Source organism: Dryobates pubescens, chromosome 5 (assembly GCF_014839835.1).
Source record: "Dryobates pubescens isolate bDryPub1 chromosome 5, bDryPub1.pri, whole genome shotgun sequence".
Taxonomy (NCBI): Eukaryota; Metazoa; Chordata; class Aves; order Piciformes; family Picidae; genus Dryobates; species Dryobates pubescens.
Genome location: NC_071616.1, coordinates 41,202,087 through 41,221,713, shown reverse-complemented (window position 1 = coordinate 41,221,713; position 19,627 = coordinate 41,202,087). Strand labels below are relative to the sequence as shown.

Here is a 19,627-nt window from a genome sequence, read left to right as displayed (position 1 = left end):
TGCAGATCACTCAGACAACACTACATTTTTAATCAGGCATGGTACGTCACATGATATTAACAGAACCTTCTTTCAGTGATCTACACTGGAGTTCAATCTGGTTTCGAGGCTGAAAGTTTCTAGGAATGCTAAATGCTATATACAGCTAACAGAGAGAGGAAAACACTCCATGAATGAAAGCCAAAACTACTTACGTTTCAAAACAGCGATCCACGTTGTCTGACATCAGAAGTAGCATGCATAGCTGCTCCAGTGCTATTAGCTGCATATCCCGTTCATCTCCCTGCCCCATCTGCAGCCATTCCAGCAACGTGTCTGGGTCCACATCTGCCATGATTTAGATTTTTTAAAAAAAAAAAAAAAAAAAAAGGCAGCCACCTCCACTTAAATGAAGAAGTACCAAAAATATCCTTTAATCTTTCCAGCCAGACTAACTTGGGGACAATTAATGTCTCTCTTCAGCCAGTCCCTGGCTTTTGTGGCTTTCCCCTGGAAAGTGAAAAAACGAACAATGGTTATTTTTTTGGTTTTGTTTCATCTTTCAAACTTTTGGGATTTGCTCCTCCCTAAAGTGCAGAGCATGTCTTTGGGCTGAGATTAAGGAAACTTTCACATATTTGATCAGCAATTTGTTTTCCCCCCCTCTGAGCTTTATATAAGAGTAAACAGTTCTGTTTCACTGGAAATAAATCTTTTTCCTGCCGATAACCAAGCAAGTCTTAGAGCCTGCTCTTATTTATGGCATAACACAAAGCTTAAAAAGTAGAAAACCTGCTCAGCCCATTTACATGCTCTCTAAGCTAACATAAAGACAAACAGTCTTGTCTTGCCTATTCCTTTCAGTATCACCTCATAATGAAGTGTCCAACTTTCTGAGGGATGGTTTACCTCCTCACTGAAGTATTCAAAGACAGAAAGACATGAAGTGTCATGCTTCAAACACAACACCACAAAACTAAAAGACTTGAGATGTACATCTAAAGACTTGGGGAATACTTGCAGAAGTTTTATTAATTCCTTACCAACTGAAACAGCATTCAAACAGAAGGGGGGTGGGAAAAAAAGGTTTTTAAATCCAAAGATTAAAAGGGATAATTTAAGAATCAATTCTGTTTTCAAGAGTTATGGAATTGTTTTGGTTTGGGTTTTTTTAGGGAAAAAACCATAAATCTAATGCATAGGGTTTGTTTTTTTTAAATGCAAGGAATAATTCAAATAATTCTTGCACATATAAGGCAAAAACCCATTATTTTCTGGCCAAATGCCACAGTTGTACATGCAAACCAACGACCAAAAAAGTCCCTTTAAAATGTTAAGATATTTTTGGCCCACGTGCTTGTTTCTTATTTTGTGTTTAACTAGCATACAGACAAATTTACCTCCCATGCCTAAGAACACAACAAGCATAGCTATTTCCAAATAAAACCGAAAAAGTTACAAACCAATCATTCCAAATTAAACATACTAGGGAAAAAAAAAAAACTTTTTCAAAATGTAGCTTATGGGGGAAAAAAAATTATTAGTTTACCAGTATGAAATGCTGGACAACACCTCCACAATCTGGGGGGGGGAGGGGGAAGGGAGAGCTGCGAGAAGAAGCTCAAACTGGACAAAGTCTGCCTAGCTGTTTACTTGTTGCTAATGAGCTAATTGTTAAAAAATAACTCCATCAAGGGCACATCTACAAAAGGGAATCAGAAATTGGTACTACATGGACAAACACACTGAATCAGCACCGCTGTTTCACAATAGCTTTGAAATCAAAGATGTGACATGAGTGCAAAATGTATTGTTTTTTAACAATTTCGGGCTGTAACGACATTACAGATCACTCCATTACTGCTTGCCAGTTGTATATTTTTTGTTATTGCTACAGTCTTCCTGTAAAAAGTCAAATGTTACTGAACTTTTTCTGCTTTAATCAATACTGTTTATAATCCTCCGAGCTTTTTAGAGACTATTTTCTGTTCCAAGACTTAATAAATCTACTTTCAGCCAGTACAAGTGAGATCGTATTGTAAGCATAGTACCTCTCTTATGAGCAACTAAATCATTAACTTCGGGGGAAGGGGGGGGGGGGGAGGGGGGGGCAGAGGGAGGGGAAAGAGGGGGAAAAGAAAGAGTGAATGCAACAGAAACATGAGAGGTACAGTGGAGTAAGTTCAACACAGGCACCTGCTGTTCTTCTAACCCAGACGGGCTCTAACCAGACGTAAACGAACTACGGAACAGAAAACAGAGCAGGGCGACAGGCCGGGACTCCCAAGAGAGCTGCACCAGAAAAGGGGCCAGGCCGGAGCTAAACTCATTCCCCGCCACGGGGGCCTATACACACAGACACACCAGAACGGCCCCAGGCCAGAGCGCAAGGGATTTAGGGCCCTATCCCCGAACTCGGCCTCCCAGGAAAGAGGAGCCCTCGCACCGCCTGCCTGCCCCCTTCTCGCCGCCCCCGCGCACAGGCAAGCCGGCAGCATGAGGGGCTCGCCAGCGGCGTGAGGGGCTCCCCGGCAGCGCCAGCTCGTTCAGCCCCTCAGCCCTCACAGAAATTTCCCGGCACCGGCCGCCTCCCGCCGTCCAAGGCCTCCTGGCTCGCCCCCTCTGGGCCGGCCGACACCGAGTCGCCAGGCCCAGGCAGCGACGCTCGAGTTCCTGGCGAGCCGCAGGCCTCGCAGGGTGACCCGGCCTGACGGCTCAGGAAAGGCGCCGTCTCCCCAGTGCCAGCCAAAACGGCTCCGGACCGCCTCACCGCTTACCTCAGCCTCCCAGAGCCTCTTAGCCGGAGCCGACCCCTCCTCAGCGCCGCGAGGAGACAGGAGGACAGGCAAAGAAACGGCCTGAACCTCGCAGCAGGCGGTAGTCGGCGGCATCCATGGCGCTCCGCCCGGCACGGGATTGGGTGGGAGGAGGGGGCAGGGAGCCGCGCCGCGGCCTCGGGGGGGAGGAGCTGGCACTGGCCGAGCGGCCGCTGGGGGCGCTGCGGCAGCGGGGCGGCCGACGCCACAGCGAGGGAACGCCTCACATAGGCGGGCGTTCGCTGCCAGCAGGGTGCGGGTGGCGGTCTCGCTTCATAGGTCGCCTCTGTTGGTGGAGTCGCCGCCGCGCCGCAAGTCGTACCTGCGCGTTGGCAGCCTCCTGAGGGGAGAGGGGCCAGGCGTAGCGGGCCCGGCGGCTCTCGCGGCAAGACGGAGCCGGTCCTTCCGCACCCGCCTGTGGAGGGAGGGCGGCCGCTGAGGCAAGCGTCGCGGAGCCGGCGCGCCGTGCGGGCTCCCGGCTCATCTGCCTCTGCCCGAGGGGAGTCTCGAGCGCAGCTCCCCTGCTCAGGCTCCGCTGGAGCCTCCTGGGCCTGGCGCTAGCCTTGCAAAGCGGATCGCGGACCCCGGCCGGCCACCCGGCCGCCCTCGGGGCGGAAGGAACAGGAGCTGAGGCGCCTTCAGCGTCCCTAGCTTCAGCGGCCTTTCCCTGGCTGCGTGGAGATTGTTTTGTTATGGTCATATAGGTCGTTTTATTTCATGCCGTATTCTGATTTTTTTTACACCTACGGAGAGGGAGCTTGTACCTCGCAGGGCCCACCTTTGAAGGCGCTGAACCACCTCCAGCGTCTCCATTAAAGGGGCAATGGTAAACCGGTTTAAACGCTGCAGTAATGGATCCTTCAAAGCAGAGGTTTTATCTTGCCCTTAGCCTGTGGCGACTTTGAGATAGCGCAGCTGTACTGTGTTGGTTGAGACTCGTTTTGCAGTGAAGTAGCCTGCCACACATGCCACGAAATGCTGGGTGGCTGCCTTACGTATGGTCGGAAAAAACCCAACCCAAACTCTTAGAATTTAAAATGAAGGCCTAAATGCAACACAATTTCCATCTCTGTGGGATGACCTGCGTTGTCTTAAGGAATTTAAGCCTCTTAATGGGGGTATGGGTATGGGTGTGGTAAATAAGATTATTGTGCATTTGCATGCCACTTCTACCTACCTCATAGACATTTCCTGTAATTAGGAGGCTGTAACTATAGACGGAACAAAAAGGCAATAGCAGTCGTGCTTGGTTAAGACTTGGTCGAGACAAATGCAGAAATGTGTATTGTTTGATATTTAATAACACCTGGAAAGTGTTATCTTTATTGCTGTAGGGTTTTTTTTTCTCCAGCATACAATAACAGTAGCTCCTTTGTCTCTTTCTGATTTTTAGGGCAGCTGAGTCTTTCTGTCTCACTGAATTATGTCTCATTTAACTTGCCATTTGTTCCAGCTCTGCCAAGATTCACATATATATCCTTTCCCTGTGTTTGTCCTTCAGAGGTCATCAAGACTTCATATATGCTTAAAGTTAAGGACATGAGGCAGTAGGAGGACTGAGTCTGCAGTCTTTAAATTTAGAAGCTTGATCTTTTTTTCACTTTCACTGGTGCAGAAGCAGCAGCAGAATTAGGCCAAACTTAGGAGAACTGCATCTGCCAAGTGACCTCTCTCCTGTTGCAGGGTACTAGAGCACTTTCTTTTGCTTTTTATTGTGAAGTTTCAGATAAAGCAACATTATTATTCTTCCAAAGATGAAAACTAAATGCTAATTTTCAGTTGTATAGACATAAAAACTCTGAAATCCAACAAATATTTTCCTCTTTTTGCAGTTTCCGTTTGGGTTATCTTTAGATAGATAGATGATTATCCATGTAGAAGATCAAGTTACCAAAACAGAGATCAGGAACAAAAAAGTTTAACTACTGTAGAATAGAATAGAATAAACCAGGTTGGAAGAGACCTTGAAGATCATCGTGTCCAACCTATCATCCAACCCACCTAATAAACTAAACCATGCAACCAAGCACCCCATCAAGTCTCCTCCTAAACACCTCCAGTGATGGTGACTCCACCACCTCTCCAGGCAGACCATTCCAATGGGCAATCACTCTCTCTGTGAAGAACTTCTTCCTAACCTCTAGCCTAAACTTCTCCTGGCACAGCTTGAGACTGTGTCCTCTTGCTCTGGTGCTGGTTGCCTGGGAGAAGAGACCAACCTCTGCCTGTCTACAACCTCCCTTCAAGTAGTTGCAGAGAGCAATAAGGTCACCCCTGAGTCTCCTCCTCTCCAGGCTAAGCAACTCCAGCTCCCTCAGCCTCTCCTCATAGGGCTTGTGTTCCAAACCCCTCACCAACTTTGCTGCCCTTCTCTGGACACATTCCAGCAAGTCAACATCCTTCCTAAACATGCAAAAGAATACAATTGATGGATTTTAAATACTTAGAAGCAAGAATACACCACTTCAATGGAAACAGTTTTCAGTGCTCTGTATTTTCCTGTCAATGGGACAAATGTCCTGTTCCATACAAAATAAATCAAATTGGGCAATTTATGCAAGTACATCAAGTATGTATTACAGCTTTAGTGAGGATACAGTCCCAAGCTGTGCCAGGGGAGGTTTAGAATGGATGTTAGAAAGAAATTCTTTATGGAGAGAGTGATTGCCCATTGGAATGTGCTGCCCAGGGAGGTGGTGGAGTCACCATCACTGGAGGTGCTTAGGAGGAGACTTGATGAGGTGCTTGGTGCCATGGTTTAGTTGATTAGATGGTGTTGGGTGATGGGTTGGTCACGATCTTGAAGGTCTCTTCCAACTTGGTCTATTCTATTCTAGTAATAAATGATCATTTTCCTTTGTGATGCATGTGTAGTATTTAAGAGTTTGCTAGTGATTTTTTTTGCTCATGACAAGATTTCTTTTCCCTAGAATGAATCTGGAAAAAGGACAGAAATGAACTGCTGACTAGATAATCTCTGGTTTACTGATTATATATTTCTTACAATGTATATGTTCATGGTCTGATGAATGCTACTTCTGCTTCATGTGCTGATTTGGCATTGAAATTGCTTTTGTCTCTGTTAAAATATATCACAGCCAGTGATACCCCTGAATTTTCAGCCTGGGGCCAGCATTTGATTAGTGCTAGGATGAAGAACGTGGATTAGTGCAGCCAGACAGGGAAGACAAGTAATACCATATGCTGAGGTAAGAAGTAAGACATCTTCATAGTCATAGTTGCTTTGAAAATAAACTGTGCTGAGCATTGTGTGACACTTGCAAACCCAACTGCAGTTCCCCATGCTTATACAATGTACGCTAGTCATTCAGTTAGAAAATGACCTAAATTCTACTGCCAGCTGACATGCACTTTATGCATGACCTTGGCCTAATCCCTTAATCACTGCATGTGTCTGTTGCCTCCTTCATGGAAAAAGAACAATTTAAAATATGGCAGTGGTGGACTCAGAGATGTCTTAGCATTTATGGAACCTGAGTTGCTGTGGCTTGTTACTGTATTAAGTCTTACATAATAGTATAAAGCAGAATTCCTCTTTATGACTACACTTGAGCAAATCACACATTCAAGTGGCTGAGGATGATTTTGGAAATTAGGTCACAGCCTGAGCATAGATTGACCTTTGTAGAACGTGATGTTGACCAATGCCCAGCATTTTGGCTGTGGATTTGCCTGAAAATTAAAACTGGGCTTTGAAAGAGAAATCATCAGCGCAGTTACTGGCATAATATTTTGATGTATGTATCGCAGAGAAATATGCCATGGAGGGTAGCAAGGGTCAGGGATTGGAGGGCTGCAGATGCAGAGAGCTTCTGAGTCATAAAGGACACCCCACTTGAGACAGCTACTTGTGAAGAAGACATTGCAGGTGTTCTCAAAATGATTTGATTCTGTTTCAGAAGAATCATTTTGGACAGAATTTTGCTAAATCTTCTCAGGATGGAAAACCATGTTCTTTTGTTGTTTGTTTTTTTTCCCACTTACAGCCCAAATTAAAATAACACTTATTACTACTTTTCTCTTATGTCCAGGCTGATGTTTTAGCTGCTAGCAGAAGGGAAAATCTGTCATGGGTACTCTCACTGTCACAGCACGATAGTGAGGATTGTAAGCTTTGGATGGGAGTGATTGGAGTTTTGTTACAGAACATACAAACCTGGCCAAAATTCCAACTGAAACACGCCTACAATTCAAACACAAGAAGAAGCCTGGAATTCTTCTGTATATTTTTAATGGATATGGAAGCCAGAACCCAGTGCAACTGATGCTTTTGTTAGCTGTGCTGCCCACCTCTGTTCATATGCCAAGTTGATGTTTCCAAAAATATCACTGCTCTAGAGAAAATAGATCAGAGGGTGACATAAACAGACCCTGAACACCTCCACAAATTGGAGTTGTTTATGCTAAAGGCCAGTGCTGCACCCAGCCAAATAAAACAGTTAGGATATTTATAGATTATTTATCCTTTTGCTTTAGCACTTTTTTTTTTCCCCTCTCTGCCACCTACACAATGATGTAGTAGGAAACACTGAAAGTTCCTGCTCCTCCAGAAACAGAATATGAATAATTTGATACCCGTTTCATTTTCTTGTTGAATATTATACTTTGGAAGAAAAAAGTTAATACATGTTGGCTACACACTTCACAAACTTGCTTGCTGTATCAGGCAAGGTTTCATTTCACACAATTGGTCTATTTACACTTACTTAATTCTTAAGTATATTGCTACAAAGATTTTCTTCTAGAAAACTTCCCCTCCCCTTTCCCCCCTCCCCCCAGAATCGCAGTACAGTTGGTAAAAGTTTTTACATCTAAACACTCCTATGTCATCCTGGTCTCTTCTTGGCCACCTCTGCATTGCACAAGCCCGGGGAGCACAAACAGTGTCAGTGCCTACGCAATCTGCTGTGGCAGGGACTGTGTGAAAGGTTGCCTGGCTGGGAGTCCCAAGTGCTGCAGTGACACGTGTTGGTGTGGTGAGTGCGTGACTAATGCTGACCCGATAAACGGGTGAGTGACACGCTGGTGTTTATGGAGGTACAGGGCTGAGTCATTGCCCTTCTTGTTAGACTCCTCCTCAGGAGAGTGTCAACTTCCTGGAAGGTTCTTGTCCTCAGAGCTGAGAGAATGAACATGGAAATGCTCAGCAGCAGAAATGGTTTTCAGAAAACTGAAAGCTACCTTTTCTTCTTAGTGAAATGGTTGTTCAAAATCATACATACTATAGTGCTTATTGCTGAGTCAACCAGCCTATTGGGGATTGGTTTTCTTTGGGTTTTTAATTGCTTGGGGTTTTGTTGGTTTGGGTTTTTGGTTGGGTTTTTTGTCTTTTTACATATAAAATTACTTTCTTGGTGTTCCAGGTTGGAGAATTAAGCAGACTTTGTACTGCTTTTACCTCCGTTTGCCTTCAGCTCTATCACTTAATTGGACGTAAAATAGAAAGTAATCAGTCATCAGAGCCTGCCCTCATTCATGTCCCTCCCACCTTCAACTGCCAAAGAGAAAGTGAGGCAGAGATTGTGCAACACTTGTGTATTTCAGGCTGTTAGCTGTACCCTGACCACCAGTAACATGGGCAACAGCAATAAATCTCAAGCCAAGACAAGTGCAAGGAGTGATCAGTGACTCAGATCCCAGTATTTCTTACTGGTTTTAATGGCACAGACAAGGTTATAACTTTCTGAATCAGAAGATTAATTTTTTTGGGTTCTTTGCTCCTAGTTTTAGCTCCTTGTTGTAAGAATAAACACATGTAATCCTACTAAGCACCTGAGGTAGGTCCCAGAGTTTAAGTGTTATAAATGAATGTCACTGGATCTGTGCTGATGGGAAGATTTCTTTAAGAAGAAAGTGTCTGAATCACCAAATCATTCTTCTGTATTCTGGGATTTAATAAAAACCTGTGCAGATAGGGCTCTTTGTGACATGGTTTAGTTGGCCTGGTGGTGTTGGATTGATGGTTGGACTTGATGATCTTAGAGGTCTTTTCCAACCTTAACAAGCCTATAAAGAAAAAACCCAACCCAGCTACTTAGAATTTTATTGGAAAGAGTGTAATTTTTACAGACTTGAAAGCCTACTAAGGGCTTTTACTATTCTTGTAATTAAATTGTGCCCCATTCACTACTGTTGAATGTCTTGACATGCAAAAAGAAGACACAGTCTCAAGCTCCTAAAACCTGAATTTCTGGATTAGTTGCTAACTGGAAAGAGCTACATCTTTCATCCAAACAGGGAAGAGTCAGCAGAATACTATGGTGGAGCATGGCAAAGTTCAATGTTGGCACTGTCCTAGGATGCATGAGACAGACAAGGAAAAAAGGTATCATTTACTAATGAAAGAGAAAAAATTTCTTGCCCCTGGTGGCTCTTAGGGGCAAAGGTGGATAAGGTGGATCTACAGTGATGAAGGCTCAAAACCTTCACTCACTACATTATCCTTGCTCACTCCACTTCAAACAGTGACTTAGGCCAGTTAAAGAAAATCTTTTTGATCTGATACTTGAGAGCTTTGTGGCAGAGCTTCGTGTTTGTAGGAAAATAAGTGGCCTTGGGTATAAATATCAAATTATTTGCCTCAGAACAAATAATTTAGGTAGTTAACTATCCAATGTAACCATAAGGAAAGTTATAACTATACTTAATTCTGAAGGCATATAATGCATGGCTACTGACCTATTTCTGAAAAGTTTTTTCACTTGGGTTTTAACTTCATAGGAATTCAGAGATTCACATGGTGAGTGAGTAGCACAGGACAAATGATTCATACTCATTTTTCTTGTATCACACATTTTACCTTCTGGACATCCACTAACTTATGCCAGTAAATGGTGATTTCCATCAGCAGATCACAGATCACTCCAGCTGTTACACAGGATTTTGTATTTCAGTCCTTGTGTACTTGGTATCAATGCCTTTAATAGTGAGGCTAGCTGTAGAGTACTTACTGTCTAATGCCAGCCTAGGCTACAGTGCCTGAGCTTCCAATATTGGTGTCCTCTTTGCTTTGACTCATAGCTCTATATAGTAAGACACCAGGATTATTTTGTTGTGCAGCCATATTGCACATGTTTTTATTGTAGTTTCTGATACAGGGTTGTATTCTTACACCATAAACCACTGAGGTTTTGCTTTCTGTATAAAATTCTGTGTAAACACAGGTATCAGTGGACACAGGTACTAAAATAACTGAATATTGTGCATTGGAGCCTGCATCAAAGCAAGAGTTTAGCTATTTTTTTTTCATACAGTGTGAGTATTAAAAGCAACATGCCAAGCTATCTTTGTAAAGAAATGCCATTCTAGTGAAGTCAGTAAAGCCTCACCAGTTTGGGCCAGTAGGCAGCTTGGCTCAAATACTGGCACCTGTTATAAAGTTTAGCTAAACTGAGTCTCAAGAAATACAGTGTGTACAAGATTCTTAGCTAGACTGGCATTTTAAGGTGAGGCCTTGAAGCACTTCAGTTTGGCATTTTGTTTCTGGTCTTGTCTATATTTGTCCACTGGAGTCGGTGTCATTCAGCAGCTCTTCTTGAATCAAGAATACATCTCCTTTCTGTAGAATTAAGTTCAACAGATCCAGTGTTGTTCATTTAGAGGAGCAACAAGTTGCAGACATAGAGTACAAAGAGCTGGTAGTGTGTTTGTGGACTTTCTGCTTGTGTTTCAGTGAGAGGAAACAGTAAGGTTGCCTCTTGCAAGGTGATATTTTAGGGAGCATAAGAGTTATTTTGATAATGTTACCTGCTTACACTGTGTTCTCATAGTGAGTGGTGTGCTGTAGTGCTGATGTCAGCAGTTATTGTTGGTAGAAATATTTATGTCATTTTTGCAGTAACATTTCATGTGCAGTTATGTTTCTGTGTAATTACAGCTCCTTGACCAGAACAATTAGTCTGTGTCCCAGAGAAGGAATAGCCTGGGGCTGCTAAATACCCCAGGCATGACCTGTGCCAGTGATTCCCAAGTATTTCATAGTGGAGGGTCAGTGACTTTTGTAAGATTTTTTCACATTGAACTATTGAAAGGTCTCAGCTCAGATGCAGGCATAACTGTACATGGGTAGTAAAAGAAATCTCCACCTCAGAGTTTACAGACCAAGGCTACAAAGCAGAGAGGAACCTAGTTAATACTGGAACAGGCTGCCCAGAGGGGTTGTGGAGTCTCCCTCTCTGGAGATGTTCAAAACCCACCTGGATGTGTTCCTGTGTGATCTGGTTTAGATGATCCTGCTCTGGCAGGGGGTTTGGACTAGATGATCTTTTGAGGCCCCTTCCAACCCTTAACATTGTGTGATTCTGTGATTCTGATAAGTTGCTTGGTAGTTGAACTCTGAAGTCCCATAGTCCTGCTTCTACATGTTAGTGGCCTCCCAGATATACAGAGCTAACTCTTTCCTTTGTGCAAAGAGAATTAAGAGGAAAGCAGAAGCTATTCTACTTTTGCAGTCCATATTGGTCATGCTTGCAAGGTGACCTACATCTCCTGGCGCAGGGGTGACCCTCTGAGACTGGGAAGATAACACTCAGAGGAAAGGACTCTGTCCTGTCACTGGAAAGAAAGGGAGCACAGCTAGAAGGGAGGTGAGCTCCCAGCACCACACCAACTCAAAGATTCTTTCCTTGTTGGGAAACGCTGATAACAAATCCAAGCCAGAGTACAGCCCCAACTCATGGGCAGGGCTGGTGCTTCTTGCACAGTAAGGTTGCCCAATGCTTAGCATTACTGGTAATTCAATGGAGAAGTAATAAGCAATGTTTTGAGACAAACAACTGATTAGTGGCCATAGCAGTCATATGCAAATATTCTTTCAAGTTATCTCAGGCAGGTAATCTCAGGAATCAGTCTTCAGACAAACATGTAGAGGTAGACTCTGTCCTCCATCACACTATTGTACCCCTATTCCCTGATGTATGAAGTTCAGGACAAAAATCAGTAGGTGTTTGTGCATGTAACTGGTCAGGAATTAGCCCAAAAGCATATCTGAAAGTCAAGAGATTTCCTCCCATGACGTTAAGCAATGATGAGACGTGATAAATACAAGAGAAAACGTAAAAAGCTGAAGTTCCTCTCATAACCACCCTTCCACGAAACTCTTCTATTTGTCTTCCTGATTCTAAAGTACTTTGAATGGGAAATGGAATAGTCTGATTTCTGGAGGAGGAACAACTCAGGCAAACAAGCTCAGCTAGGTACCACCATCCAGGGAGATGGAGCCACATTTTTCAAATGTCCAGGTCACGTTGTCAAATGACTGAATTCTGTGAGCTTTCCAGTGGTGGTTTCATTTGCAGACTACTGTCTTGCTGCAGTGTTAACTACTGAGAATTTGTCCACCAGGCCTAGTGATCTAGTTAGTAAAATAGGAGTCAACAGTGATGGAAGTGTAGGTCAGCTGAGAAATGGGATAACCTTGGATTTTGAAATGGGATAACATTTAAAAGCCCAACCACTTCATAATCGGCAGTCTGCTCTGGAACAACTCTGTTATCCAGGTTAATTCACTGGCCTTGCTCTAGCTGTGAATGAATTCAGAGGGTTTGAATTCTCAAGAGCATTTGCTGCTGTGTAACTATTGGGACTTCTTAACTGGCTAATCTGTGCAGCAAGTCCCTTATTTGCATGACAGTAGTCCAGGTGGCCTCGGTATATTTTTATCAAGGTTGATAAAAGTGCCACTCTGTGAATAATTAGACCCCTTCAGGTGGTGTTGGATTGGGAGGGACCAACAAGGGCACAGCAATATTCATCCTTCACAGGCTGTTTTCTCTGGCACCTCCAAGATTTGTTTCCATTTCTCCTCTCACTCCAAAAGGGCAACAAGCACGGTTATTTGTGCTTTTGAAGAGCAGTTCCCCTCTCAGGCACTGCTGTGTTAGCAGCAGCTTCCATTGCTTCAGAACGGGGGAGTGAGAGCAAGCTATAATGAAAGGCTGAAGGTGTTTACCTTCTCTTCTTTGACCCGAAGGGAACCAAGCTTCTGCCAGCAATTGCAGGCAGTTGACAGTTCCCTGGGATCACAATAGCCAGGAACCACTGAGTGCATTCTGGTCCATCTACCTGCCCTAGAAAAACTCATCTGACCATGACCATGACAAACACTTCCCAACTCTGCATTCTTTCTGGCCACTGAACACCCTCCCATGCTCTTCATTTCCAGAGACCCACTGGTTTAGCTCAGCATCCTGGTCTAAGAACAGCGGTGGCAATCTTGCAATGGAAGTAACTCCTTGTAATTTCAAAACCTGGTACTGACAATATACAAAGTGTGTATGCAGAGGTGGTGTAACCAGCACTGAGAGGGCAATAGAAACTAGAGCCTGTGTCTGCTGTTGCAGTTGGTGAGTTACATGATTTCAAACTTGTCTTCCTCCTTTGCATCCTATTTAACCATTTTCACTTTGTGTGCAGAGCAAGTCATTCCTTCTGATGAAGTTTCTGGCATCATGATGACTGTTTTCATGCTTTGTTTGGAGACCATACAGAATGTGATCCAGTTGTAGCTGCTTTATCTTTTTCAGGGGAGGTTTAGGTTGGAGATTAGGAAGCAATTCCTCACAGGGAGGCTGATAAGGCACTGGGATGGACTGCCCAGGGAGATGGTGGAATCACCATCACTGGGGGTCTTCAAGGGAGGACTGGATGTGACACTTGGTGGCATGGTTTAGCTGATGTTGTGGTGTTAGCTCATAGGCTGGACTTGGTGATCTCAGAGGTCTTTTCCAGCCTCAATAATTCTGTGATTCTGTGATCTATTCTGTTAACAAGTAGGGAGCCCCAGTATTGCATGCAAGTAACTTTGCATTCCTTTTTATAGTAATGGCATTAACTTGTTTTATCTTCTGCTGCCAGACAGTGTGTTTTGCTTTTTATATGCAGCCTTTATATTTACCATCAGGGTTGAGAAAAACCAATAAATAAATAAAGGCAGTACAAGACAGAAGAAGCAAAGCTAGTGTATCATAAAATGGTGTGAACTTTACAAATCAGAGGAGCTTAATTTGCAGAATGTTTCATAGGATTCCAATCAGCAGAAACTGTGGTATCTCACACAGGCCCCTTTGAAGCAGTGAGTCAACCAGGTAACTGATGTAATGATTATTTTTTCCTCCTTCTATCCATGCACATGCCTCTCTACTTCCTCCATTCCTTCTTTTCTGGTCTGCCCTATTCCTTCAATTTTTGTTTGATTTGAAAAACAATCCCTTGCTGCTTCCTCTGCAGCCTTTTTTATGTGCTGCTTTACTGCTGCTTTTCCCTCTAGCCTGCTCCATCTTCACAGCAGTCTCTCTTGGTTCACTGTATGGAGCATATTGCCTTCAAGCACTTGTACCCCAGCAGAAGTCACCTGGCAAGTCCTGGCTGGGTGTTGGCTATCTGCACATAAGGAAAACAACCAGAAAAGATCTTTATCACCCTGTGCTTTGTCTTTGTGGCTGCAGTAGTTATATAATAAGGAGCCATCTTGCTTGAGTCTGTGGACCTACCAGATGCAGGCTCCTTGTCCTCCTCCCTCTACAGAGCTGTGAATCAGGTCAGCAGAGTCAGGCCTTGATGGAGGTTTCTTCCTCATGCTAGTTCTAGCCTTTGTGATTCGCTTGCTGGCTTGCCCTCTTTCTGACTGGGGGGTGGTGGGGAGTTTTGGGCCACAGGCTGTGGGTTTAGTGCAGACTGCAATTGAATCCAGTTGTCTGTCTCCATTTCTGCCTTCCTTATACTGTGCAACCTTTTGATTCTCCTGTATAGCTTCAGATACCTATCATAGTATCAGTCAGGGTTGGAAGGGACCACAAGGATCAGCTAGTTCCAACCCCCCTGCCATGGGCAGGGACACCTCACACTAGATCAGGCTGGCCAGAACCTCATCCAGCCTGGTCTTAAACACCTCCAGGGACGGCACCCCAACCACCTCCCTGGACAACCCATTCCAGGGCTTCACCACTCTCATGGTGAAGAACTTCCTCCTCACGTCCAGCCTGAATCTCCCCACCTCCAGCTTCATTCCATTCCCCCTAGTCCTATCACTACCTGAGATCCTGAAAAGTCCCTCCCAAGCCTTCTTGTAGGCCCCCTTCAGATACTGGAAGGCCACAATTAGGTCACCTCGGAGCCTTCCCTTCTCCAGACTGAACAGCCCCAACTCCTTCAGTCTGTCCTCACAGGAGAGGTGCTCCAGCCCTCTGCTCATCCTACCTGTTGCAGAAGGTCCTCCACCGAGCACACCTTTTGCAATCATGTTTGCTGCCCCATTTCCACCCCAGGAGAAGGGTCAAGGCACTGCCCACAGCTCAAGTTCTGCACAGCTGTTTCTACCTTTGGCACCTCTGGGTGGAGGCATCAGTCCAGGACCGGTGGGTGGGTGGGTGGTGTGTATCCCCTTGCCAGGACTGCAGCCCTTGCTGGCTGCTGACTATTCACCCTGCTGCCTGAGGAGTTGGTTAGGACTGACTGACCTGTCAAGCTGGGAGAGGCTTCCCCCAGCCTGCATGTCTTGCCTGCTGGTGATCCCTGGGGGTATTCAAATAGCCTATGCTGGGTGTACTCACACACGTGTGTGTGTGTGTCTGTATACACACACACTCATACATACACTTAAGATTGGGCATAGGCAGGACCTTTTGTCACACAACAATAAATAAACAGTATAAACACAGAAAGCAAAGGTGATGGCAAGCCACATGCTTTTCCAGAAGCAGCTTTGAGGGGGGAAAAAAAACCAAACCCAAACATTAAAAAAAAAGAGTACCCATTAAATTTTGAAGGGAAAATGGAGATTAAAATTTTTCTAATGACGCAAAGATGAATTTCTAATGAAGCAACAGTCTGGAGAAGAGAAGGCTCCGAGGTGACCTAATTGTGGCCTTCCAGTATCTGAAGGGGGCCTACAAGAAGGCTGGGGAGGGACTTCTCAGGATCTCAGGTAGTGATAGGACTAGGGGGAATGGAATGAAGCTGGAGGTGGGGAGGAAGTTCTTCACCATGAGAGTGGTGAAGCCCTGGAATGGGTTGTCCAGGGAGGTGGTTGAGGCCCCGTCCCTGGAGTTGTTTAAGACCAGGCTGGACGAGGCTCTGGCCAGCCTGATCTAGTGTGAGGTGTCCCTGCCCATGGCAGGGGGGTTGGAACTAGATGATCCTTGTGGTCCCTTCCAACTCTGACTGATACTATGATACTGATACTATGAACTGCCAAATTTAATGGAACTCCTTTTCAACACAGCCAACAACTGCAGATTTGACTGCAAAGAAAATGTGGAACAAGGAACTTGTGGTTCTCTCAGGACAGACTGATTGCATCTCAACCATCTTCCCATAGTTCAAACATTTCAGCACTTGGCACAGAGACATCTCCCTGATCCCACTTATTTACCCCTAGAGCTATGCAGAACAGAGGAAGGCCTGCAATGTCAAGTCCCAGACCTTGGTGCCTCCAGCTCAAACAGTTCTTACTAGGTTCCTTCTGGCAGCATACAAACCTTTTCTTTCTGTTACCAAAGTCCTTCGAGCTCCTCTGCTTTTTGGGTAAAATGAGTGAGACAAATCTTAGGTGAAGAAAATTAGCTTTATTTCTGTAAATTAGAAAAACGAGTTGTTAGACCTTTGGTCAAATGGTTAATTCTGTACAATTTACAACGATATTTATATACAAAACTCATAATAAAATACAGTACATCACACTTTTCCTGAGTCACAGTGTGTTTCTCAGCTCTGTGAATCTTTGCTGCTTTCCTTCTTTCTTTTAAAGCAATTAGTTTCCAGAAGGAAATACTATCCACAGTGTGATAGCATTTGGTTTGGATAATACTGCTGTTAGGAACGTCAGTACACTATAGGTAGAAAATACTTTACAGTCATTGCAATGCTGATAGTTCTTCTTCTATATTAAAATATGCTCCTTGATTAAAATGTTAATGAAATATTCCTTGCTGGGAGTTGGTTGCACTTTGTTTGACACGAGACAAGCTGACTTCAGCTCTGTCCATCGCAGAGAGACATAAATCTAAGTGAGTTAGGCGTAGATATAACTGATCATTTAAAGATCAGGAAACATACATCCAGATAGAGCAGGTGTCTGAATTGAGGCACAGTGTATTGTAATTGCTGGCCTAGCCTGGACAAGATATGTAAGCTTCAATTGCCTGGCTAGCCTAATACAAAATTAACACGAGTGTAGATCCTGAAAAATGAGACTGTGGCTAGCAGCAAGGCACTAAGCCTGCAAATGCTTACTGTGCACCACAGTCCCACTGTCTAAAGCACTATGGAGTCCCCAGTGAAGAAGCAGCAGGGTAGAGCTGCATTTAACTGCATCTGTTAAATCCCAGCCAGCTCCAGAAGTTGTTAGGTTTAAAGCTCTCAATATTGCCTTTATTGAGTTGGAGGTTGTGAGATCAACAATAGTCTATTGTAAGGCTCGTGAGGATATTTAATCTGTTTACTTAATGATGCCGTGTGTTAAATTAGTAATTAGGATAGATTACAGCCTGCAAGTAAATGTATGTCCTACTTAAATCCAAAAAAAAACAATTGGGTCCAGTTCTGGTGTCCCCACCATAAGAAGGACACAGAGCTGTTAGAGCGAGTCCAGAGGAAGCCACAGAGACGATCCAAGGGCTGGAACACCTCTGCTGTGAGGACAGGCTGAGGGAGATGGGGGTTATTCAGCCTAAAGACGCTGGGGGGACCTCAGAGCTGCCTTCCAATACCTGAAGGGATCCTACAGGAAGGCTGCAGAGGGATTTCCCATGAGGGTGTCTAGCAGTAGGACAAGGGGGAATGGTTTGAAGCTGAGGGAGAGTAGGTTCAGACTGGATCTTAGGAAGTTCTTCAGTGCAAGGGTGGTGAGATTCTGGAATAAGCTGCCCAGGGAGGTTGTGGCTGCCTCCTCCCTGTGGGTGTTTGAGGCCAGGCTGGATGAGGCCTTGAAGAGCTGAGTCAGGTTGATGCATCCCTGCCCATGGCAGGCAGGCTGGAAGAGATGGTCTCTAAGGTCCCTTCCAACCTAAGCCATTCTATGACTTTATGAACTTGTTTTTACACACATTGACTGAAACCAAAAGTGATTTCACTGAATGGCTAAACATGGGCTGCTCCTAAATATAGCTATGGTAAAGTTCACTGTAATTTTGCATATGGAGGGGTGCATTTCTGGTATTTTACTCCAAAATAACCCAAAAATACTTTTTAGATGACCCCTGACAGATTTATTCATAGTGTTTAGAGATGTTTAAGTCTTACACTAACTAAGAAGTTTTGCCCTCTCCAAAACATTCTGTAATTCTTCAGTGCAAAGGAGGCCCCAGCTCTGGAGATACTCAAGGTCAGGCTGGATGGGGCTCTCAGCAATCTGATCTAGATTAGAATAGACCAAACCAGGTTGGAAGAGACCTTCAAGATCATCGTATCCAACCTATCATCCAACACCACCCAATCAACTAAACCATGGAACCAAGCACCCCATCAAGTCTCCTCCTGAGCACCTCCAGTGATGGTGACTCCACCACCTCCTCGGGCAGCCCATTCCAATGGGCAATCACTCTCTCTGTGTAAAACTTCCTCCTAACCTCCAGCCTAAACCTCCCCTGGTACAGCCTGAGACTCTGTCCTCTTGTTCTGGTGCTGGTTGCCTGGGAGAAGAGACCAACCTCTGCCTGTCTACAACCTCCCTTCAGGTAGTTGTAGAAAGCAATAAGGTCACCCCTGAGTCTCCTCTTCTCCAGGCTCAGCAACCCCAGCTCCCTCAGCCTCTCCTCATAGGGCTTGTGTTCCAAACCCCTCACCAACTTTGTTGCCCTTAGTTGGGGATGTCCCTGCTTACTGCAGTGGAGTTGGATTAGTTGACCTCCAGAGGACTCCTCCAACCCAAGGCACTCTATGATTCTACAGAACAGCTGAGATCAACTCCCAGCAATGCTACTGATGAGAAATGTGAAGGGACATGTTTTTGCTGGGGGTATCAAAGTGCATAAAATGACAACATGAGACTTCAAAAAAAACTGGTCTTGAGCTGAATGCTTGAACTTTTCCCAGGATTCTTTGCATGCTTAGCAGTCTTCACTTTGATGCTTTCTTGATTGCCTTTCACAGCTGACTCCAGCCTGGCTTTCATAGTTGGAGAGGAAGCCATGAGTTTTTTAAAAACTGCTGAGTGCTGTGGACCAATCTGCATCAGATTTTGCAAAGCAAACTCATGGAGATTTTTTGCTGAGTTTGTAGCAGAAACCAGGGCATTTTCATCCAAAAGAAAGGAAATAAGGATGGGAAGGAGGCAGGCCACCAAATGAGCACCTATAAAGATGGAAAACACAACTTAAGCGTGCGCTTTTTAAAGCCAGCTTCAAATTCCAGCTTAGAAGTACCTCTCTAAATTAACACAGGGCAGAAACTGTAAAGCTGAAAATGTTACCTGAACTGCAGAGAAAAAAGAGCCAAGATTCTTCCTAGCAATGTTGTTAGCAATGAGTGTTCATGACTGGATTCCTAGTGGCTGCTCTGTCTTAATTTGTTACTTATGGCAACTTTCAGCACGTGGAATGCTTTGGACTATTGGAATGGAAGTGACTTACGGTGCTCTTCCTCAGCAGTGGCTGTAAGAGCTGTAACCACCTTGATTCCCTCCTGAATGACCTGAAGTTCAGCAGCATTTTCAGGTTTTGCTTTTTCTGTTTCCTGCAGTTTTGCCACAATGGATGGTGCTAAAGAATGAATGTAAGGATATGACACGGTTTTGTTGGGGTGCTGGAAGATGGAGTGCAGCAGCTGGTAGCACTTATGCTGTACCTAAAGGGAAGAACCACATTTGCAGTTACCAA

The 19,627-nt window shown here is 44.6% G+C and overlaps 2 protein-coding genes across 3 annotated transcripts in view; both read right to left on the bottom strand.

Moving 5' to 3' along the window:
• The window catches only part of HECTD1 (HECT domain E3 ubiquitin protein ligase 1), a 66,323-nt gene extending 63,425 nt beyond the window's left edge, over positions 1 to 2,898 (bottom strand). Inside the window, exons 1-2 of the mRNA XM_054162097.1 lie at positions 2,757 to 2,898; positions 195 to 489 (exon numbers count right to left, since the gene is read on the bottom strand). Of these exons, the coding sequence (XP_054018072.1) occupies positions 195 to 334 (140 nt within the window). The 5' untranslated portion in view covers positions 335 to 489; positions 2,757 to 2,898. The remainder of the gene's footprint in view (positions 1 to 194; positions 490 to 2,756) is intronic.
• Positions 2,899 to 18,551: 15,653 nt separating this feature from the next.
• HEATR5A (HEAT repeat containing 5A) overlaps positions 18,552 to 19,627 on the bottom strand; it is a 74,865-nt gene continuing 73,789 nt past the window's right edge. For both annotated transcript variants that reach the window (XM_054162095.1, XM_054162096.1), the window contains 2 exons: positions 19,382 to 19,595; positions 18,552 to 19,103 (listed from right to left, as the gene is read on the bottom strand). In XM_054162095.1, coding sequence (XP_054018070.1) covers positions 18,802 to 19,103; positions 19,382 to 19,595 — 516 coding nt within the window. In that variant the 3' untranslated portion in view covers positions 18,552 to 18,801. The remainder of the gene's footprint in view (positions 19,104 to 19,381; positions 19,596 to 19,627) is intronic.